General features: G+C 41.2%; 1 protein-coding gene across 5 annotated transcripts in view; it reads right to left on the bottom strand.

Moving 5' to 3' along the window:
* MSRA (methionine sulfoxide reductase A) overlaps positions 1-8,054 on the bottom strand; it is a 379,414-nt gene extending 371,360 nt beyond the window's left edge. For 2 of the 5 annotated variants that reach the window (XM_010347801.3, XM_074384144.1), the window contains exon 1: positions 7,619-8,049. In XM_010347801.3, coding sequence (XP_010346103.1) covers positions 7,619-7,754 — 136 coding nt within the window. In that variant the 5' untranslated portion in view covers positions 7,755-8,049. Of the gene's footprint in view, positions 1-7,618 lie in introns of all 5 variants that reach the window. The other 3 variants (XM_074384143.1, XM_010347800.3, XM_003937226.4) reach the window with 3 other exon arrangements.
* Positions 8,055-24,924: the final 16,870 nt, after the last annotated feature.

Here is a 24,924-nt window from a genome sequence, read left to right as displayed (position 1 = left end):
ATCTTTTCAAAGCAAAACAGTAAGTTTGGTTTTAGAGCTGAGTTGAGGGTTATAGCAGGACCTACACATCTCCTAAGTATTTGGAAACGGAAAGGCGGAAACTTCGCAAGGTAAAATGTGCATTTCAAATGAGGGTGGTTGGAAGCGTGAGAGAAGCAAAGCCAAGCCATGGCCAGACTCTTACCCTTCTGATCTCTTACCTCTTTTAGCTTAAAACATGGTAAGGAGACAGGCACCAGTGGAAATGGTGGAATTGCTACCTGATGACCACCCAGTGGCTCACTGGAAATCTGACGCAGCTAACATAATCCACTCCTATCACATACATTTCCACTTGGCAATGGGGCAGCTCTGTTAACTTCTCGGTATCGTGACAGTCACATGAAAAGACCACATTTCTGGTCTTTGTTGTCGGGCATTAACCATATTCTTCCCAATATCTATAAACCATTATTGACTGCCTAGTGTGAGCAGCACTCTTGGTGAAGTGCTGTGAGCTCCCCATGTGGGGAGGTTAAGACATAGATTGTGCAAGTTCCGAGCAATGAAAAATGTAAATAGCAACGCAAGATGCCATCGAAAGGATTCATAAAGTAGTACGTGGCTATTTGTCCAGTGGAGAAGAAAGGGATCACTTAGGTTGGAAAGAAAAGGGATAGTTTTCCAGGAGAAATGGAATTAGAGCAAATTTCAAGGATACTTCCTTGAAGATAAGGATATACGGACAACACAGGTCTTTCCTAAGCAGGTATTTAATAGACATTTAACAAATGAATAAGTAAAACAATCAGAGTGTGTAATCCACACTATGGGTATGGTCATGTGAGCAATGCAGAGGCAGAATAGTGAAACACGTTAGGCAGGACATTGGGTTCTAGAGGGAAACAGTGGCAAAGAGGCTGGAAAAGGATCACACCGAGGGAAGTACGGAATACCCTCATCCCTGGGACTTCAGGGAAACACTAAACATTCTGGAACAGGCTATAAAATCAAAGAGCTATGGGCAGGATGCAAAGAGGAGAAATAGCAGTTCTGTATCCTACAATTTAGAAATCAATCACACATTGGGGACAACTTTTCTAAAAGGAGAACTGTTTTCGATCATTTTCTTTTAAAAATCGAAGTACATCACTCACAATAAAATACACATAATGTCTTCTACATAACAGTGGAAGGAATTTGTCCCCAAAGATCTGTTCTTTGTATAAATGATGCCACCACAATTGATGCTTCAATAAAAATGAATATTTATGAAATGTAAAATGACTTGGATTAACTTATTCCAATTTCACTCTCTAAATTTAGATTTTTAAATCATGCCAAAATGTAGATTTTGATTACAAAAGCAAGTTGAAGAAAAAAAGATGTACTTGACAAGAAAAACAGCAAAATTAAAAAAACAAAACTTGAAATAAGTATGACAAAAGATGACAGAAAGGTGGTCAATTATACTAAAAACGGCAACAGATCATCCTCAAAGTGGAGTTAATTCACAAACGCAGTCACATTACAAGAAGCAAAAGTTACAAAAAAGCATGAAGTAAAACGTATATGTCTTCCATGCATCCTCATCTCATTACATAGCCCTCTCCCCAGCTATTAGTTTCTTAGCTATCCTTTCAAAGTTTCTCTATACATATATATTATTTTCCCCCCTGTTCACAGAAACGTTAGAATACTATCCATCTGCACTGTTCAGAACTTGCTTTTTCCACTTAACACAATATCTTGGCAATCCCTCCATACCCATTCATACAGATGTTCCACATTCTTTTACAGCTGCATATCCATTGTGACAATGAACCGTAATTTATTTAACTAGCCCCTATTGAAAGGCATCTGGATTGTTTCCAGTCTTGTGCTATTACAAACAAAGCTGCAGTGAATAACCTGCTACAGTCATCATTGGCATGCGTGGAAGTTACATCCTGAGGATAAATTCCCAGAAATTGAATTTCTGGGTCAAAGGTATATGCATTTAAATTTTTGATAGATACAACCAAATTGCTTTCCATAAGAGTTGAGTCAATTTATACTCTTGCCAGCAAGGTACAGGAGTGCCTTTTTCCTTAAGAATTTACAAACACAGTGTATCATCAAAGTTCCGGATTTTTGCCAGTCTGAAAAATGAAAAATGGCATTTGCCTTCTCCTCATTATGAGTGAAGTTGAGCATCTTTTTATATGCTTAAGAGCCAAATGTACTTCCTTTTCTGTAAATGGTCTGTTCATAACATTTGTCTATCTTTCTAATGGATAGTGTTTTTCTTAATAATTTCTAGAAGCTTCTTATATAACTAAAAAATTGCTCCTTCACCTATGAATTGCAACTATTTATCATAATATTTCTTATAGCTTTGCTTATGGTGATTTTTGCAATGCAGAAAATTTTTACTGTGATATGATCTAATTTATTAGTCTTTAATGTTTTCTGATTTTCAAGTCATGGTTAAGAAAGGCTTTCCTCACACCTGGATTATAAAAACATTCTATTCTCATATTTTGTTTCATCTTACAATTATGTAAACAGAAAAAGAGTATAGGATTTAAGGCCAGAAACTCTACAGCCAAACTGACTAGGTTCACATGCCAGCTCCACCACTTATTAGCAATGTACGTTGGATGAACTGCCTAACATCTATGGGTCCTCAGTTTCCACATCCATAAGCGGTGATAATAATAGTTACTACTTCTTTGGGTTACTTGAGGATTACAAGTAAATTACTACAGTCCTTGGCACAAAAGACACTTAACAAGTGTAAGCTATTATCATCATATATCTGGAATTTATTCCATCAAACATTAAAATTTATCCTGGTTTACAGTATAGAGATCCAACCTTTTTTTCCATATGGCTACCCAGTTGTCCCAACATCATTTATTAAATATTTCACCTTTTCCCCACTGATTTGAGATATCACCTTTATCAAATGCTACATTCCCATATGTATTTAAGAACTTCTGATCCTTTTTCCTCTTTTATACATTTCGAATTGCCTTACCTTGTCTTACCACATTGGCTGTATCTACAATACAATGTAAAATAATAACCCATCAGTCAAAGTAGGCCAATTCATGTTATAATCCAATTTAGGTAGCCTGGGAGAAATTAAACATAAAAAGTTTAAAGGTTTGAATCTTACCTTCTTACAAAGTATACATCAACAACTAGATAGCACTCAATAAAAAGGTGGAAGTTTCCTTAAGAATATAAAAAAGGTAGGATTTCTTTTTAAAGGTGGATTAAAACTCAGATAACACCAAAAAAACTAACAGTGCACACCTGATACAAGGTACTAGGCTGAGCTCTGTCTTTGTCTGAACATCAGTGGAAATCTCAGTATTTCTTCATTAAATTCAGCCTGAAGTGGGCCTTTGGGCTGAAATAGATGAGTTAAGGAAACAGCAATTTATTCCTATGCTGGAATTACCTGCTCTTTAAATATTCAGTAGATACTCTTGGTAAAACTAGACATAATGCTTTGGGAAGAGTTAACTCTTGGGCAACTTTATTTCTTCTATAAAAACCAAGCTGCTTAGATTTTCTACCTCTTCTAGGGTCAGACTGGATCAATTATATTTCCTAAAACTTATTTTCATCAAAGTTTTAAAATTTATTTTCAAAGAGTTCAATAGTCTCCTATTCTTTAGGTTTTTATGATTTCCTTTTCTCGGGTCTTATTTTCTATATTTGTACTTTCTTCCTTTTATTCTTGAGACTAGCTCATTGTTTATAAATATTAATGGTGTAGTTCAAATTTTTTTTTCAAAGAGCCACCTTTTGGGTTAATATATTGTCCTACTGCTTTTTCTATTTATATTTAAAATTCTTAGAAGAGGATACCTTCTGATGGTGTCCTACAACCATTTTTAATATCTGTTAGTGCCCCAGAAAAAGCACTATAATAACAAATACGATGAACACTAAGAACGTAAACGCAAGAAAGCCAAGATTGAATCGAGTTTGCCAAAGTTATTTTAAATGACAGCTCCAAATCCCAAACACCTGATCCCACTTATACTATGTAAGAAGGTAAGATTCAATACCAAACACAGATTAGCAATGTTTCCAATATGCAAAAACAAGTTCCAGACAAAATAAAAGTTGGGCTTTGTGTTAGTCTGTTCTCACACTACTATAAAGTAACTGAGACAGGGTAATTCATAAAGAAAAGAGATATAATTGACTCATGGTTTCATAAGCTGTACACGAAGCATGGCTGGGTAAGCCTCAGGAAACTTAGAATCATGGCAGAAGGGAAAGCTGGCACATATTCATACGCTGGAGCAAGAGAGAGCGCAAAGAGGGAAGCTGCACACTTTTAAACAATCAGATCTCGTGAGAACTCATTCACTCTCATGAGAACAGCAAAAGCAAAGTCCACCCCCCATGTTTCAATCACCTCCCACCAGGCCCCTCCTCCAACACGTGGGAATCATAATCTGAAATGAGACTTAGGTGAGGACACACAGCCAAACTATATTGGGCTTTTATAATAATTATAGTAATTCATTGGAAAGAAGATCAGTTCTGATCGTAAGGAACCCACAACTTAACAAAATGGAAGGCATTCTGAGGTTTTAATTATAAGCCTTCCACCTCCAGCCTATTTTCAACAATACAATACCAGTACAGTTCAACAACTATGAATTCCCCTTGTCCCTCCGTCCCAAGTTCTCAGAGTATTGCTTGGTGGTCAGGCACGGAAGCAGAATGAGACCACCTCCACATATAAGGAAAATACATTGCCATGTACCCTACAGCCAGCCAGCGCTGCCCAGATGCCCCCTAACCTGAACAGAGCAGGCTGGAAATGAGGCAGTCCAGGGCAGGTTCTGTTTTCACCACTCACCCAAGTAGGCCTGTTCATGTTTTGATCCATTTTAGGTAGCCTGGGAAAAATTAAACATTGAAAAAGATTGAAGGTTTGACTCTTTCCTTCTTGCAACATGGAAATCTATTAGTAGGCCACAGTTTGTAAAAGGGTGGAATTTTCCTTAAGAATATAAAAATGGTAGGATGAATGCTAAGATGGTAACACTTAAAACCACAAGCATTTGATAACAGTACACCCCTGATACTAGGCTGATCTAAAGACACTAAGGAGACAGACCTTCTCAAATCAAAAGGCAATGCTTTTGTCACGCAACTTTTGAGTCAGGATACAAATAACGGAGGTAATACAGAGAAAGGAGGACTTGAGAAACAGGATGCAAGTTGCAGTAAAGGTGAATTTAACATTCAAAACAATACTACTAACTCCTTAAGTTTCAAGTTTATAGTCACTGAAACCCAATGAAGAAATAACACTGCCCATTTCTGGAGCCAGTCAGGGCTCTCAGCAACCTGTCAAGGCTCAGGAGTGGAGACTGGAATGTCCACAATCTAAATTTTAAACACTTTTTGTGGAAAAAGTTACAACAGATGAACAATAAGAACATACGAATTGTAGGCTTGGCCCTACACCAAAAAAAAAAAAAAAAATGCAGTTTACTGGCCCAGATACAGAGATGTGTTGGTGTACTGAAAACACTCACAGCTATATAAAGACAGCAGAGCCTGGAAAGGAACCAGGTCCTGAGGTTTTGCAGTTAAAGTTATGGTGGGGATATGAAAAAAACTGTTGGCTCATTTCTGAAATGTTTGCTAATCTTTTACCCCAAATCCTATTTACATATTAGGAAACGGATTGGGAAGCCTTTCATTAAGATAAAGCCAAAGTAAATTTTGGTCAGTCTTGACCTTGAACCAGTTTGGAAATCTGAACAAGAGTTTTTGGATTATTTGTTTTTGTGTGTGTCTGGGAAGGCATAGCAAAGGCACAGTAGTGTGTGAACGGGAAGTACAGCACAAGCTGAGGAAGTTTAGCATTTGAAAAGTGTTGCCTTTAAACACACACACTTAGAAATACCTGCCTGTAGGCCGGGCGCGGTGGCTCACGCCTGTAATCCCAGCACTTTGGGAGGCCAAGGCGGGTGGATCACGAGGTCGAGAGATTGAGACCATCCTGGTCAACATGGTGAAACCCCGTCTCTACTAAAAAAAATACAAAAAATTAGCTGTGCATGGTGCCGCGTGCCTGTAATCCCAGCTACTCAGGAGGCTGAGGCAGGAGAATTGCCTGAATCCAGGAGGCAGAGGTTGCAGTGAGCCGAGATCACGCCATTGCACTCCAGCCTGGGTAACAAGAGTGAAACTCCGTCTCAAAAAAAAAAAAAAAAAAAAAATACCTGCCTGTAAAAGAAAAAAATTTCTAAGATACATTTATAAGGTTTAATCTGGTTATATTTTATATATCTATATATAAGTATACATATTTAATAACCTAGATTTGTTTCAAAACTCAATCTCTGAATTTGAATAAAAAATAAACCCCTACGGCTGAGTTGGAAGTGAAATGATGGGGAAACCAGGGAATAGAAACTGCCAATTCGATTAATAATAAACGACTCACACAATTTCTAAACTACCTCTAATCCAAAAAACCTCTAACTTTTCTAATCTCATACTGATTATTCTACGAGATGACAAACTCTCAATAGGACCTCCTCCTATCCTCAACAATTCTTGAAAAGAAAAAGAAACTTCCTAGGAAAATTTTTAAATGCTGAATTTCTTTGGCATTGAGCCATGTGTAGCAGATTAAACATCACTTAATCCTCCAACAGCTCTAAGGCAGCGGTTTACAAGCTACAGCCTACATTACAATCACCTGGAGGACTAGTTCTGCGCGTGTTGGGCTCCACCCCCGGAGTCTCTGATTCAGTAACGGGGCGAGGCCACCCCGAGTGATGCTGCTGCTGCGGGTGGGGGGCACTTTGAGAGGCGCTGCACTAAGGTAATACTGACTTACGGCCCTCGTACCGGGCCCCCCGTGCTATATGCAGCAGACACTGAAAGTTTTTTTAACTTTTACTGTTAACCATTACATGGCATTGAAATCATGAGAACATTTTTCTAAAATTTCACCCTATTGTATTTTCCCAAAGTATCGGAGTCAGAATGACTAGAAAGTTTTCCAAGTTTGAAGAGCACCAATTTAAGCTGACCCCGCGCACAGCAGCCCTTGCCCCCTGGGGACAGCCAGGCCGACCTAGGGCACGAGGGAGGTCTGGGGATGACTCTTGCGGCCAGAACACCGGCCTGAGACGCAGTTCCACATTTAAGGTTTTCATCGTCTCGTCTCATGCCGGCGCTTCCCGGGACAACACTCGCACCAGCCCCGCTGCAGGTGTCCTGTCCCGGCGGCCAGCGCAGAAAAGACAGGAAAGGAGGGCGCAGAATTGCGCCGCGGGAGCCAGCGAGCAAGGGCAGACCCCAGCGGCGCCTTTCCTGCCCAAAACGTGGGACCGCCAGGATATCTGCGCTCCAGGTAAGTGACACCGACGCACGGAGAAGATGAGACGCAAACACAAAGGAACGTCAGCGGAGCACAGTCTCACCCCTGCCCCGGCCGGCGCCTCTTCGCGCCTGCGCAGACCCGCTACCCGCCAGAGGCCCGCCCGCGGCTTCCTTCCGGGCAGCGAGTGGGGCGAGAGTGAAAGCGGCGGGCGGCCGCCGGGCACAGGTACGCATGCGCAGTGTCGCCGCCCGCGCCCTCCGCCTGGCCGGTGCTTACCCGCTACTGGGGTCGGCTCCTTCCGGCCCGGCAAGGCCTCCTGGGGGCTGACGATCTTCGATGCCGAGTCGCCCATCCTCGGGACTGGAAAGAGGCTGTGGAGGAGTTGGCGAGCCCTCCGCGTGGCCGACAGCATGGGAGAGCACCGGCCGAGGGGCGGTCGCGGGAGGCGGCGCGGCCGAGAGCGGAGCCGCAGCCTGAACGGCCGAAAGGGGGGTCCGCGGCTGGAAACGGGGGACGGCTGGGGCGCGGGCGGGCGCGGGACGCTGCTGACGGGGCCGGCGGCCTCCGGGAATCGAAGTTGCCCAAGGCCGGAGTCGTACCCGCTGCCGCCGAGGGCGTGTTCCTTCCCTGCAGGGGGGTGTGGCCCGGCGAGGTCCGCTGGTTCTCTGCTCGGGACGAAGTTCTGGGGCAGAGAATAAGTGCCCTCCCGCAGCACCAAGTACGTGAAGCGGCAGAGGCCAAAAAACAGCGCCGAGCCCTTGGGGATGGGGTTTGATTTTAAAGTTCTGACCGTGTCGCCCAGACTTCGCGGTTCAGCAGTCCCCAGTGCGACAGAAGTGGACCTGCCTTGCAGCCAGCTAGACTGTCCTTTTTTATTGGCGACATTGTCATGACGGTCATCAGAAGGGTTCCTATTCGTCCAAAGTGAAAATTAAGCACAGTTCTCAAAAGCACGAAATAGGCGAGATGAATTCAATATTATGTATTTACAGATATATTTACTTCAGGCCCATTTTGCAGTATGCACAATACGGGAGCAAGGCACCAACAGCATGATTAAGGAAGTGTAGGTGAACTTAATGGTGCTGTTGGATCATTCTTGTTTCTGAAATCAAAGGCGATGACATTTGTTCCTGTGACAAATTCTCAAACTGAAGGTAAAGTGGTTAGAGCCAGGTGATTGACTCGGGAGTTATCTGTGTGAAATTTTTGGATTAACACACGTGTTCTGGTCATCTCAGATAAAGAAAGGAACTTCAGGTTAGCACCCACAGAAAGAAGGCTTTGACCCAGCTTCCTGCATGGGTGTAGTTACCACTTTGTTTTCTTGTGGTCTGGACTGTGATGTAAGGAGGGCAGGAGGATTAGCAGTGCTGTTGTGTAAATACAGTGTGTTGCCAGGCATACAACATTTAAGAGTCTAGCTTTGATTTTGTAATTTGTCTTTTTCCGGGGCAAAATCTTGCCTAAACTGTTTATTACTGCTATGAGGCTATACCAAGTGGGTTTCACTGTCCTTTTGTGAAAACACCCCCCAGGAGTTCCTTCTAGGCTGGTGAAGGCCTGGTCACTGTTAAGGGTCTGAAAAAATAGTCATTCTGTCAAAATATTTTGTGTTTTTCACTTACTGCGTTTTGATACATACTGATTTGTTTTTTCTGTGTTTTGTGGTGGATTGAAGTTTCACATGCTAGAAATACTCTGCAACTAAGAACTGAAGAATGTTTCGTGTGAAGAAATACTTACTTGACATGATGGCTCATGCCTATAATCCCAACACTTTGGGAGGCTGAGGCAGGAGGATTGCCTCAGGCCAAGAGTTTGAGATGCCATCTTTACCAAAAAATATATATATATATTTTTAAGTAACTGGGCATGGTGGTGTGGTGGCCCACACCTATGGTCCCAACTACTTGGGAGACTGAGGCAGGAGGAACATTGGAGCCTGAGAGGTAGAGGCTTCAGTGAGCTATGATCACACCACCGTGCTCCAGCCTGGGCAACAGAGCAAGATCTTGTCTCAAAAGTACTTATTTAATTCTGATGTTAGATGAAAAAGTACAACAGAAGTAACTGTGTGTGAATATATATGTAGTATATGTGAAAATGTATATACTCCCAGTTGCATACCCACCGAAGAACAACTGGAAAAAAATGCAAATTTTTTGTTGTTCAGGGTAGTGTGCTTCTACTGATTTTCATTCTTTAAACTTCTTTAAGTGTTCTGTTTTACAATGTTCTCAAGTGTTCCAATGGCTGTTACTTTTATAATTATAAATGAATAAGCATTTTTTAAAGAACAGATATATCTTATTTTAAAAACAAGGGTTTTTCATCTCATTTACCAGAATAGTTGCAAGAAAAGTTACATTGAGTTTCTTTGGATTTTTGACGAAAGAATTGAACATTTCTGTCTTCAGTGATGTCATTTTCACCACTAGGACTCCTTTTTCTTCAGGCATTCCATCTAATCCAGCAGTCCCTAACCTTTTTGGCACCAGGGATGCGTTTCATGGAAGATAGTTTTTCCACAGATCGGGAAGGGGAGGTGGGGGATGGTTTCAGCATGAAACTGTTCCACCTCAGATCATCAGGGATTAATTAGCTTCTCCTGACCTTGTGATCCGTCCGCCTCAGCCTCCCAAAGTGCTGGGATTACAGGCATGAGCCACTGTGCCTGGCCTAGTTAGCTTCTCATAAGGTGTGTGCAGCCTAGATCCCTCACATGCACAGTTCACAATAGGGTTTATCCTTCAGTGAGAATCTAATGCCGCTGCTGATCTGACAGCCACATCTAACTTGGGAAGGTGGGAGATGAGGTTCTCTTGCAGAGTGACTGGATCCAACTAATACTTGGATACTTGGCAGTTGTAATAATAAGACAAGAATGTACTTTGGACAACAGTGTCACAGTCTACTCCTGTGGCCCCTCAAATATCCATGGATACCCTTCTGACACATAGGACATACCCTATTTGAAGAAAGAAAAACCCGAAGTTCCAAGCAGTTACTGTATCCAGCTCAGCGTCCATGATCTAAAGATGTACAAGTCTGGATATAACTCCTCGTCCCCTTTCCCTTCCCAAACAGCCAGTATGCAGTGGTGAAGTAGGTCACGAACCCCAATTTGGAGAAAGAGAAGACAAAATAGTTCTTTGTCTAAGCAAATATGAAGAGGAGATTAGACTGCAAAGGTAGTGGAGTAAATTCTTAGACCCCAGTTCTATTTTCCAGGAGGAACTCTCTTCTTTGTTGTATCTGAAGATACTGTCTTTACCCACTGGAAGGTTCTTACCCGTGATCCATGATGAGTATGCTCCATGAGAGGCTACACATCCTTTTATATCCAGTTTCTTACTGGTACACTTTTGAGGGAATGTGGGTTACTTTAGTAGGGTCAGATAGACACAGGCATTGGCAAACTAGGCTTATAGCTTCTTTGTCAATTCAATTTTTAAAGATCCTGAATGGATTTCATAGACATTTGTTTCTTGTATAGTTCCTTTCACAAATAACCACAGATACAGATATCAATTAGTCATATTTCTCATGGCTAACTACTCTTCGTGTTTATTTACTAGACTTTGTCTCACGTCTTTTGTATCTACTAACTTAATGGCTATATGCTTACAACCGGCAAAAATGGCAGGCATGGCTAGGAAGGCAGTGCCTTAATGTAATCTCTGTTGCTTGTCTGGCTTCCATTGTCTAGCAGAGAACACTTTGCTGATGGCCTTTGAGAAGTGCCTTGGGTCACAGTTACATCTTCTGCTATCGGAAGTGTAACAGCTCTTGGCTTCATCAAAACTAGAAGACCTGAATCACCACTCAGTCCATTTGTATTGCAGACTACAGGCAGAGAGCTCCAGTCTTAGCATAGCTTTATTTCCTTCCAGCTCTATTAACAAAATGACTGGTTTTTACCTGAGTTCATCTTTATTGAAGTACTTTGCTAAAGAGACAGGAAGAAGTCAATACTCTCTTACTGACCCAGAGATTCACTCCCAACCATTTTCCCTGCTACTACAGTTGCAAAGAGCAAGTAGTCTGCCTGCTAAGATAATGAGTTGACAACTTTATCAAATGTTTTATGGCAGAAAAAAAACAAAAAGGAGGGAGACGGTCATCAGCTTTCCCCTTATAATCCCTGTGTGGCCTGTCAGGTAAATTAATACTACATAATTTAGGTTAATTTCATGGTATCTACAGAAAATCTAGAGCTAATATGTTAGTTTAGCAACATTGCAGATACAAAATCTATATACAAAAATCAATTCTATTTCTATGAGACAAAAAAATGGAAATCAGAATTTTTAAAATACTGCTTATTAGCATCAAAAATGCTTAAAATTTGTATCTGACTGAAGATATGTTAGGCCTACACATCAAAACACAAAACATTGTTAAGAGAAATGTTAAGCCGGGCGCGGTGGCTCAAGCCTGTAATCCCAGCACTTTAGGAGGCCGAGGCGGGTGGATCACGAGGTCAAGAGATCGAGACCAGCCTGGTCAACATGGTGAAACCCCGTCTCTACTAAAAATACAAAAAATTAGCTGGGCATGGTGGCGTGTGCCTGTAATCCCAGCTACTCAGGAGGCTGAGGCAGGAGAATTGCCTGAACCCAGGAGGCGGAGGTTGCGGTGAGCCAAGATCGTGCCATTGCACTCCAGCCTGGGTTAACAAGAGCGAAACTCCGTCTCAAAAAAAAAAAAAAAAAAAAAAAAGAGAAATGTTAAAAGACCTAAAAAAAAAAAAAGTGTGGAGCTAGACTATGTTCGTGGATCCAAAGTCTCTCAGTATTGTTAAATGCCAGTTCTCTGCAAAATGATCTATGGATTCAACATAATCTCCATGAAAATTCTAGCAGGATGTTTTGGTAGAAATTGGTGAGCTTATTCTAAAACTCAAGTTTAAATGCAAAGAACCTACTATAGCCAAAAACTGAGGAGTCCAGTTCCAGGCCAAAATCTTACTTATCTTATAGGCCTGACCATGGCAATTGCAAAGGCTTTGCCTAGCAGACCTCAGGAAAGCTGCCCTACTCACACCAGATTTAGAGCGCAGGCAGTGAACTGCAGTCTCAGAGGAAAGTTGGGGTCAAGAACTCAGGCCTTCCCGCCACGCCAGCCATGCTTATAATTGCATCTGCATTTTGAGCCTAGTCACTTCCATTTGGAGGCCTCTGTATTGGGAGACAGGGTGCAGGAGAGTTATTAAGATAATTCTCCACTCTTAGTACTCATAGGTCTGCCCACCCTCCGTCCCTCCACCTCCATAAGACAGCAGGACGCTACCTGATTTCAAGATTTACCATAAAGCTACGATATCCGAGAAAGCGTGGTGGTGTTGACCACAAGAGACAAATAGATTCATGGAACAAAATAGTCCAAAAAAACCCCTACACATACATGGTCAGTTGATTTTCAGCTAGGGTGCAAAAGTAGTTCAGTGGCTTCTAAACTTCTAAAACTCTTCTGTTGTTTCTAAACTGCCCAGTCTATGGTACTTTGTTATAGCAGCCTGATAGATTAAGACAATTAGTGAGAAATGGAGATTTTATTGTGTTTAAGCCACTGTGGTTTTGAGTGGCTCAGTGGTTCTTAAACATCAGCATACACCAGAATCACATGGAGGGCTTATTAAAACAGATTGCCCAGCCCCAACCTGGAGTTTCTGATCCAGTACTTTTGAGTTAGCCCTGAAACTTCATTTTCTGACAAATTTTTGGGTGATGCTGACAGTGCTGGTCCAGACAGCAAACTTTGAGATTCATTGTTCTGATGGAACCCACACCCGATATCCTGGCCCTCAGTTAACATGCCTCTAAAACCCAGAATCTGTGATTATTCTCAACTGCCTTCACCCATTCCAGGTTGCACACTGAATCCAATTCTAAAACTTAGCTCAGTGTTAATTATTCAAAGCTATCATTGCTGAATATTAAGAAATTTGGAACATAACCAGAAACCATGGGAAGAGCTAGGAAATACAGGATATTCAACAGCACCTGATAAAATCTGTTGGACCCTCAAAATCTAGGTTCCAGAACCTAAATAATTTAAAACTTCTCTTTGTAATAATCTGATTTTCAGATATTACAACTAAAACTTTAACATTTTTAAAATCTAAGTCACATTAAATTAAGCTCTGATTTTCTTTTATTTTTTTAGTCATTCCTCTTCATAGACCAAGCATGTTAGTGAATCAGATCAAAAACTGTGAGGAGAGCAAAGCAGAGAAAGTAACAGCCCAGTGGCTGAAAATGGAAAATGAAAACCCCCACAGGGGAATCAACATTTTGAGTGGCAGCAGTGCCCAGCAGTCAACACACACAGGTGGTGACAAGCAAGAGTACTTGGAAACTAAAAAACATCAAAGATGCTGTAGGAGAGTGTACAGGAAAACTTTCAGGTGTGTAAGTTGATGATGGTCATGATGACGCAGAAATGTAGGGGCTGTACAACACGTCTTTGCGTACTTAGTACCATCAACAATTTGACAATTTAGCACAAGATGTATATAAAATACATCTCCAAGAGAATGTGTTCTTAATCAAACTTCAAAACTGACCCATCAAAGTCAGTAGTGCAAGGCACCAAATACCTGTGGATGATGTACTCCTGGGAACTAAAACCAAAACAGTTTTGGAGGTTGGAAAGTTGCTATACTGTGCCAATGTCCATCCTTATACATGTACATAGGTGATGATAGTTTGAGTTAGCTGCAGGGCAGGGGGCTCAATGAGAGCTTTGTAAAGACAGCTCTTCACTTCAGCTGGTTAGTTTTGGTAACAGGCAAGTTTGTTTCCCATTATAATTTGATCATTCTTCGGATGAATTCAATACCAGTTCTTAATTCTTTTATTTCTGTACATGGAACTAGTGTTTACCTTGGAAATTTTGCAAAATACATGTAAGAAAGAAATAAAATATATTTTGAAAATAAAGCCCAAGGCCTTTGGAGGTGTCGAGTGAGAGACAGCTCTGCACTTCCTTCATGGATGCCTGGTGAGCTTGCCTCAACTGTCACCAGTGTCCCTGCACTGCCCCCCTCAGAGCACCTGGCACTGCTGACTCCATGCTGCTGACACTCCCCGGGGTTCAGGGTCCCCCTGCTTTAATCAGACGCCTCCACAGGTAGCCTGATGTATTTTCTCTCTCAGCCTCACCCCACCTGAAGAATTCAGGATCAGAATCCCAAACTGGGTGAGAGAATAATTTAGGGACAGGGTTAGGTACTGTACAGTCTGGCATAGAGGCTGTAAGACTGGCATAGAGTAAGTACTTACTAAACTCCTTTTTTACTCCTACTACTACTAATGACTCCTCAGTGCCCCAACCAATCCACTTTCAGCACTTCTCTGCTGTTAGGTGAGTACCCTGCCTGCCTAGGAAAATGGGGCAATGCTTGACAACCTTCCTTACCCTTGTCAGAGAGGGTGTCTCCTTCTCTGTCTTCCTCTGCCCCAGGCCAGATTAGACTCCCCCAACAAATGACTTCCTGTCACCATGTATCTTTCCTTCAGAGCTCCCATCAGAAACATCATTAGGGATAATAATACTAGCACCAACCTCAGAGGTTTTTTCTTTTCATTTTTTTCTTGGCGAGAAGTAAGTTAACATGGGGAAAGTGCCTAAAATAGTGCCGAACACATAGGAAGCCCTCGGTACGTGTTAGCTGGGATTATAATACACAATCATTCGTGTGATTGTTTGAGATCCGCTTCCTCTTCTGGACAGTGAGCTCCATGCAGGAAAAAGTTGTGTCCCTATTTTACTTACTATATCCCAGTAGTAAGCATTCATTCAGTGCTGGCCAAGAGAATGTATGAATCATTAAAGGCCCTAAGTCTTTCTCATCTGTTCTCCAGGATGTCTGGTGGCCTTTATGCAAATAGGATTCTTAGTCTCTTATTTTGTTATCTAAGTGCTCTCTGGTTAGTATATGAATTAAACTCCTTAATACATACACATAAACTCAGACATACATCACAGAGACTTCCCCCCTCTGCACCCCCGCAAAGGACGCAGATAGAATTCAGTTTTATATATACTGTTATTTGTCAATATTATCTTCTCTAACTACTTACTTAAAATATATGGCCATGAAATACAGTAATCCAAGTGAATACACCTAATAACATACTACCTAATAACAGCTGTGATGATGATGATTGTCTTTATTATAAAGACATGACAAGCCAAGAGCACTGGACTGCCATTGTAGGACATAAGAAATATTTGTTGATCAAATGAACAAGTGGCCAGGTGAATGAGTATTCAAGAGGTGGCCTGGACTGTAATCTAGTTTTGGATTAACCAGTTCTGTGACCTTTGACACGTTATTTTCCAACTCTTTGCTTTTGTCTTCTGTGAAGTTGAGGGGGCAGCAAGGAAAAATAAAAAATTCTCTAAATTCATTGATTCACCAACTTTTTTTTGTTTTATTTATTTATTTATTTATTTATTGAGACAGAGTCTTACTACGTTGCCCAGGCTGGTCTCAGACTCCAGACCTCAAGCGACCCTCCTGCTTTGGCCTCCCAAAGTGCTGAGATTACAGGTATGGGCCACTGTGCCTGGTGTGAGTCACCAGCTTTTTAAGCTGAGAGGGCATTTGGCAGATCTGTGAGTTAATAGGTTGTTTGTCAAGCTCACTCAGAGTCTAAAGGTGTATTGCAAAGTCATCCAGCTTGGATAAATTAGACTTATTCTTAATACAGAAAACAATACCTCTAGGTACATAGTAGACTCTCAGGAAGCTGGGTTGAATGAATGAAACCGTGAATGCTATGGGATTATCTCACTTAAAACTGCTTTATGTTAATTTCTTTAAAACTTAATTATCAGATAACTTATTTATTTCCCTAATTTTGTCAATGATGATTCAATTTACTACCTGTACAAAAATAATATGTTAATCATACCTTTCTTGGGGACATGTTTGCCCCAGAGTACATATACAGTATACTTTTTTCTTCAACGTGTTACTTTAATAAAATGCAGTTATTTTAGGCTCTTATTAAGTGTGCAAGCACGTACATGCGTGTGCAAGCACTCGTGTGTGTGTGTGTGTGTGTGTGTGTGTGTGTAAAAGAGAAAGAGAATAGAAAAAGCCTGAAAGAATGTATCCAGGCTGTTAACAGCAGCTATCTCTAAATGGTAGAAATGTAGATAATTTTCACCTTTTTCTTCATTCTTTTATAATAAGCAATTTTCAATTCGGAAAAAAAGAAATAACGTTTCATAATTCTTTTATGAAATAGTCTGAACTCAGGACATATAAGCCAGTTAATTAAATTTTTTTGCTTTCTAATTTTAAAAATAATATTCTATGAGAACCCATTAAGTATAAAAAAGAAAACATCAATGACCTTCTATTGCAGTAGATCAGATCTTCCTTCCCACCCCTTCCAGATGGATGGAGGATACCCTGAGCTTCCTGCTCATTTCCAGTGATGAAAAGCACCGTCCAGTTTGGTCTATACTTAGACTTCTCTCAGGTCTACTTTCATACTCACTCCCTTACCCACTCGCAGCCCAGCATGGATCCAGCTTCCCTCCCAAAAGACACAAATTGAGGGGAGATCTACTTTTTCTTCTCCCTGGGATCAAGTTCTTTTAAGATTGGGGCCTGTGAAGGGGGATGGAAGAAATGGAACAGGCCTTTCTTTACCTAGTCTACCAGTGTGCTTCTGCCCTGGGGGTTGCTCTGTTAGCTTCTCAGGTTCAGAGTCACTGGCGTGGGAGTCGTCCGTGTGGAGTATGTCTCTAGCAGACTCTGAACACTCAAGTGAGTCTCCCCACGCAGGGCACCTTGACATGGGAGCTCCACTACCAGGAAACCTCCTCCAGAGGTTCCGCAGCTTCTGCTCCAGAGGCACAGTCCACAGTGCCTGGCTGCTTGGAACCCCTTGCCCCAGGAAGCCTAAGCTCATGAGCATTATGGAGGCCAGCTCAACTGAGCTAAGCTACCACAGCTTTCAGTCCTTTAGTTCCAGGGGAGCTTATACCTCCTCACCTTGGCAAGCAGTGGGACCACTCCTCCTTCCTGTCCTTTCTCCCTTTCCCTGCTAAGAAAAGGACAGAGCAGACCTACAGGGTACAGGGTTTCAGTGGAAAGTTCCCCTGGGGAAAAAGGCTGATAACTTATCTTGTAGACCTCCCCCATCTGTGGACGATTCTAGTCCCTTTAGCTTTGGAGAATGGGCAGACCATTTGACATTCCAGTGCCTTCCCCCCTCCAACCCCCACCATCAGCCTTTTACTTATACACACTGGGGAGCTTTGACCACTTTTTCATAAACTCGGAGCAGTTAGACCCCAACTGTTTGAAGATCTCTTTTGACTTGGGGTACCCGATGTCTCTTTGCCCTAAACTCTGGGTCCTTTTTGCCAACTTTGGGGAAAAAGGTGAGTTTCCCTCAACATAGTTACATAAATAGCATATTCAGATTCATGGGCAACAGAAAGAAAGCAAATAACCCACCATGAGCTTGGTGACTCATGCCTGTAATCTTATGATTTGGAAAGCTGAGCTGGGAGGATTGCTTGAGGCCAGGAGTTCAAGACCAGCCGGGGCAACATAGCAAGATTTCACCTCTACAAAAAATAAAGTTGGCCAGGCATGGTGGTGCATACCTGTAGTTGGAACCACTCAGGAGGCTGAGGTGGTAGGATTGCTTGAGCCCAGAAGTTTAAGGCTGCAGTGAGCCATGATTGTGCCACTGTATGCCAGCCTAGGCAGCAGAGCAAAACCCTTGTCTCTAAAAAAAAAAAAAAAAAAAAGAAAAAGAAAAAAAGCTCAAAATGTCAACAGTGGTTATCTAATGAGATTGAAAGTAATTTTTATTTTTCCCATTACTTTTTTTACTTTCAAATTTTCTCTTTTTTTAATTATTATTTTTATATAATAGCTGTACATATTTTGGGGGTACTTGTGATATTTCGATACTTGTATACATTTGTAATAATCAAGTCAGGGTAATTGGGCTACCTATCACCTCAAACATTTTTCTTTATGTTGGAAATGTTAAAATTATTCTCTTCTCTTTTAAAATGTATTCTAAGATTTTCTACAGTGGACATATATCACTTTTATGATCAGAAAGTAAGCAATATTTTTTGAGACAGAGTCTTTGTCTGTTTCCCAGACTGAACTGCATTGATCCAATTTCAGCTTATTGCAATCTCTGCCTCCAGGACTCAAGTGATCCTCCCACCTCAACCCCCCGAGTAGCTAAGACTACAATTGTGCACCATCATGCCCAGATAATTTTATTTTTTGTAGATATGGGGGTCTCATTATGTTGCCCAGGCTGGTGTCAAACTCCTGGGCTTAAGCAATCCTACCCCTTGGGCCTCCTAAAGTGCTGGAATTGGAGGCATCAGCCAGAGTGCCCAGCTGTAAACAGTGTAATTTAACAAAAAATAATTAGTATAAACATGAGCTGTAGATTGGTAAAAAGAAAAAATAATTCGACTATTTTAATCTGTAGAACTTTTAAATTTTAGTCTCAAATACTGGGTTACCCCATTAAGCTAGATTTTGTCTTCTTTAATTTATTCATGCCTTGAAAAGAAAGATAAAATGTCTGCTTTATCAACGAAAACTTTCCTTCTGCACCTTCAGAAGAAATTAGGGCTTTTAATAGTTAATTATAAAATTTTAGTTATATGTTGAAAAGAGGGCTGGTACTCTATTTATTGAGTTTCTTTTATTAAATTTTCATTAGCAAATAAATATTTTTAACTGCTACCCAGTAATTATGAAATGTGTTATGCACTCCACATTGTGAAGGAAGCTTTTCTGCATTCTATTATAGTGACTTCAACTTGTAGGGGTTTTTTTTTGTTTTTTGTTTTTTGGGTTTTTTTTGATAGATTCTGGCTCTGTAGCTCAGGCTGGACCTGAGTGGCATGCTCCCATTTCACTGCAAACTCCACCTCCCGGGTTTAAGCGATTCTCCTGCCCACTACCCCCACCCCAAGTAGCAGAGAATACAGGCACGTGCCACCACGCTAGGCTAATTTTTGTATTTTTAATAGTGATGGCGTTTCACTATTTTGGTCAAGCTGGTCTCGAACTCCTGACCTCAAGTCATCTGCCTGTCTTAGCATCCCAAAGTGCTGGGCTTACCGTCATGAGCCGCCATACCCAGCTAACTTCAACCTTTATACTTTATTTGGAAGTTTAAATTTGATCTAATAGTGAATATTTCTAAAGGCCTTTTTAGTATATGTTTTTTAAAGCAAGCACTAGAGCTTGACCTGATTTTTTAATTGTCTAAAAAGCTTAACAAGGTTTGCTATCTCAATGTTAATAGAATTCAAAGTCAGGATCTCTAACTTATGGCTCTATCTTTGAGCTAAGGGTACATGTGTCAAATAAGTGAGTGCAAATATCTTTAACTTGGTTTATATTTCATTCTTTACATTCCAAAATAATAAATAACCATAGGCATTTTCCAAAAATTTGTCCCAGTATGGAGCATCTGGAGTCAAAAAACAAAAGAGCCACTTGTACATATCCTGCCTGTGGGTATATCCTCCACTTCTTTTGGTACGTAGGTTTATTTTTAAATCACCTCATTAAAACTTTCAAATCTAATCTGATAATTTCAACACTAGTTTTCATTTGGAGATGCCATATAAAATACATTTTGATTCATAAACACTATAGCTGTTGAGGTTTGCCTTGTTTTATTTCATCTTTTACTCGTTCTGCCTGCAGAGAGTATGCAGAAATTTTCTAGGTCACAATTATTTTTTCATCAGCACTTCTCCTTGAAATGGTAACCAGTGCCTGTGCACACAAAGAGGAAAGAAATTCAGCTTTACTTCCAGGCTACCATACAGTTTTCCATGCTTAGTAAGCTGTGCTTCGTGCCACGTATGCTTCCTTAAGCCTCTCCTAAAGTTTAATTTAACTCAATAAATATTTGTGGAATTGAATTGAATTTCAGTAATTATTCAGTAATCTTAAAGCGTGTAGATACTGGAAGGTAGAAGGATAATACACCATTTCGTGTTTGCACTTTGAAGGTTGCCAAACCTCTACAAGCCCACTGCTGAAGTCAGGTGTTACTGATAAGTGGGTTTTGTTAGTTATGTGGGGCTCACTGGCGAGCCGTTGGGTTTTGTTAGTTATGTGGGGCTCACTGGCGAGCCATTGGGTTTTGTTAGTTATGTGGGGCTCACTGGCGAGCCGTTTAGTTCCTTTGGTCCCAGATTTCCAAGCTGGAAACCTAAATTGGAAATAAATTCATTTCCTTAAGCCATCTGGTGGCTTTTACTTGTAACTACAACATCAACTAGTGGCCAAAGAATGATCATGTATGCCCAGTACACATGGGTTCTGTCATTTTCTCACCGTATCTCCTACAAGATGTGTTATGATGAGACGATACCCAAGTAATGTGTAGATGTTAGAAATCCAAGAGAAATCTTTATGGTTCTAACCTCAGGGCTACCTTAATATCAAGAGCAACATAGTAAAGGCTGTTGATGATAAGGTAAGAAAAATCACATTAATTTATTATAATTATATAATTCAATCATTGTTGAACACCCTTTAACATGCCAGGCAGTGTACCTAGATTTAGGGGCTATAAAAATTAATATGCAAGAACCCATGTTCTCAGGGAATACATGCAAAATGATAATATAACAGGGGTACGTATTTTAGTAGACCTGTCAAGGTAGAGATGGGGAAACCCTTGACCTTTACCCCAGATTGAAAATCAGAGAATGGCCACTAGTTCCTATTGAGGTTTGCAACATACCCAAAAATAAAATCAAAATTCTTTTTTGGAATCAGCTCACATGATGATGCAGCTGTAAGTGTGGTATGTAAGTTGGTGTCGGTATCCTACCTTCTGCAAAGCCAGGAATATTCGTATCTTTGTGTAACGCATAATCCTCAAGGTCGTGTTAATTCGAGTTGGATCACAACTGGGGAACTGTGGACCCCAAGGTCGGTAGATAAGCTCCCAGGTGCCTATCTAACTTAGCCAAATGCCACCTCCAGCCTGGCTCTTTGCTGGAGTAGGACAGCAAAGAGGATAACGAGCCTGCTTGCCTGGCTGCACAAGTGCCCTTTCGGCATCTCCCAGCATCCCAAATGACAAAGTGTTAGTGGACAAAGAGAAGAAAGAGTGCATTCTGTCTTGGAAGGGCAGAGAAGGCTCCTGAGAGGCGGTGATGTTTGAGCTGAAGGTGAAGCGTGGACAGGAATTCACCGGATAGGTGCCAGCGAGGGCATTCCATTTAATGGAGACACATGCCGGTGAAAAGTATAAATAAAGCAAGGCTGATTTAGGGATCTGTGGGGAATTCAGCATGTCCAGAAAGGATGTTGTGAATGTCAAGTGGTGGAAGCTACAGCTGAGAAGGTGGGCAAGAGCCCACTCAGGTTGGGATGGGCATGGCATGCCCAGGGTATGGGCCTTTTGCCCTGCTGATAATAGGGCCACTGAAGGATTTTAAACAGGGCAATGATATATAATAGCTTACATTTTAGGGGAACCATCCTGGAAGCAAGATTAATATCAGGGCCAGATGTGGTGGCTCATGCCTGCAATCCCAGCACTTTGGGAGGCTTAGTAGGGCAGATCTTTTAAGGTCAGGAGTTTGAGTCACCAGCCTGACCAACATGGTTAAACCTCATCTCTACTAAAAATACAAAAAAAAAAAAAAAATACCTGGGCATGATGGAGCATGCCTGTGATCCCAGCTACTAGGGAGGCTGAGGCATGAGAAATGTTTAAACCCAGAAGGCACAGGTTGCAGTGAGCTGAGTTTGCACCACTGCCCTCAAGCCTGGGCAACAGAGCGAGACTCCGTCAAAAAAAAAAAAAAAAAAAGGAATGATACCAGGTTGAAAGGATGGACAACAAGAACCAGAAGGTCAGTTAGGTGGCTGGTAATATATTCCAGACAAAACACTGCAAGGATTTGCAGATGAAACCAGTGACAGTAAAGACAGACAGTGGGCATGAGATTGAGAACTACTGAGCAGGTATGTTACACAGGTCGCTGTGACTTAGAAGAGCTTAGGCATACAGAGGAGTTTAGGATAATTCACAGGTTTCTGGCTTATAAAGCTGGGGCAGGTGTCTCTGAGATTCGCTGAGTGTCTCACTGAGATAGACCATAGAGCAGGAAAAGCAGCTAGGAAGCAGCAAACGTAATGAATTTCGTTTTGAAAGCATTCACGTTTGGGTTTTTATGGGGTGGGATTGATGTTTCATAGGCAGCAGCATGTTCAGGTCTGAAACACAGTTGGGAGGTCAGGGCAGAAGATATAGATCTGGAATCCATCAGCATCAATGCTATGCCAGAGGGAAGGATCATTCCTGACCAAGATGTTATGATATCCACACTTGGAAGCTATATGTTAATCGTCAAATGGATAAATATGCATTCTTATATACACCCAAGAATATATAGATAACCTGACAGGAGGACCAGGAAGAAGTCTGCCTGGCACTTTCTGCAGAGCCTGGAAATGAGGTTGGAGTGGGGTGAGTGGAGGCCCAGAGAGGGTGAGGATCTGGAGTCACAAAGATGTTATGGATAGTTATAAAAATAAGTCTTTTCAGAATGTGTCTAGCTGCATTGATTTCTTATAAATGAAGTCATAGTGCTGTGTCATCCTTGTCCAGGGCTAGCTGTCACACCTTATCTTCAGCCTTGATTGGAGCACAGGGCCCTGAACTCGACCAGCTCAATGGGATGGAAAGTGAAGAGGGACCAGGGTACTCACAGGTGTGTAACTGTGAAAAATGTGATCTCGGAGGGGGTGGAAATTCCAATCACAGTCACCGTGGGGAAATACCAACATTATTCATCTAGTGGAACTTTAAATTAAAAGGCTACCTAATTCTTTAGAGGAGGGGATTGTTTCCCCTTACATCAGTTAGTCAATTTCCCCCCTCTTCTTTCCTATTATATTTTAGAAGGAATTCATTCCAGTTAATATGAAAATGAGAAGCCAGAAATTAAGAGGGATGTGTATGGAAGCAGCTCTGATGATTCACTGAGTCTGTCCTTTACTCTGGGTATCAATAATACACTTATTTTTCTGTCATTTAAATGCTCAGTATCCATCTGCTCTTGGAACCAATCTGAACATCCTAACATGATAAAGTATGCACTAATGGAAAGATACTGAGCTCATTTATTAATATTAAAAGGTCCATGTCACTTTCATGGAGTCAGTAAGGACTATCCTAAAGCACAGTATGACGTCCACACAGGAAGAATATTTGGATGAACCTTACCCTTGTAGGAAAAAAATCTCAGCCCAACCAGAAGCTAGCTGTGCTTCATTTTTTCTTATTGAGATATCCAAAAGTAAAAAATAAAAAGATATTCCTATTTCATCTCATTTCTGCTCAAACATTAATATTATCTTTACCTAAGTCTAGGTAGTAGGATAAAAAATAGGCACACGAATGTTCATTGCAGCACTGTTTACAATAGCAAAGACCTGGAACCAACCCAAATGCCCAACGATGATAGACTGGATAGGGAAAATGTGGTACATATACACCATGGAATATTACGCAGCCATCAAAAACGATGAGTTCACGTCCTTTGTAGGGACATGGATGAACCTGGAAACCATCATTCTCAGCAAACTGACACAAGAGCAGAAAATCAAACACCATATATTCTCACTGATAGGCGGGTGTTGAACAATGAGAACACATGGACACAGGGAGGGGAGCACTACACACTGGGGTCCATTGGGGGGAAATAGGGGAGGGGCGGGGGTGTGGGGAGGTGGGAAGAGATGGCATGGGGAGAAATGACAGATACAGGTGAGGGGACGGAAGGCAGCAAACCACACTGCTATGTGTGTACCTATGCAACAATCTTGCATGTTCATCACATGTACCCCAAAACCTAAAATGCAATAAAAAAAAAATAGGGATTTCTCAAGTGAAACTGAGCACTTTCTATAAAATGTTTTGACATCTAATGAGGTAAGCTTTTTTTTATTAATATTCTTTTCCAAAATTATTTTGGTCCTTCCTCCGTGTTCATTCTTGTGGATAGATTTTTGAGTGAGTTTGTCAATTTCCCCCAAAATCCTTTGGGGTTTTGATCGGAATCATCTTATAGCTATGTCGTAAGCTGGAGAAAACGGACATCTTTAGTCTTCCTGTCAGTGAATGGGATATGTCTCTCTGCTTACTCAAATCTTTTTGTCCTCTCACCTCCGTGAATTTTAGCATTTTGTTTATGTACATCTGCATGTTTCTTAAGTTCATTCTTTGTTATTTTACCACAGCTTGCTGTTCTTACAATATGTCCAAAAGTACAAGCCAGAGTGTCCTATTTATCAAGGACACTCAAAAAATGCAAACCGTTCCACTATGGTATTTTGAGAAATCACATAAAACAGAGGAAAATGTAGTCATCATCCTTTGTTCTGAAGAAATGGCTCATCTTATAAATTATATTTTGGTTGCTTTATGGAAATACCTACCAAATCACAGTGTGACTGTAGCAAACGTGGTTTTTGGAAGGGCACAGCCTGTTAGATCAATCTAATTTCCTCAAGAGCAGGATAG

This window comes from Saimiri boliviensis, chromosome 13, assembly GCF_048565385.1.
Source record: "Saimiri boliviensis isolate mSaiBol1 chromosome 13, mSaiBol1.pri, whole genome shotgun sequence".
Taxonomy (NCBI): domain Eukaryota; kingdom Metazoa; phylum Chordata; class Mammalia; order Primates; family Cebidae; genus Saimiri; species Saimiri boliviensis.
The sequence above is the reverse complement of the archived record's forward strand: the minus strand, read 5'-3'. Positions and strand labels throughout refer to the sequence as shown.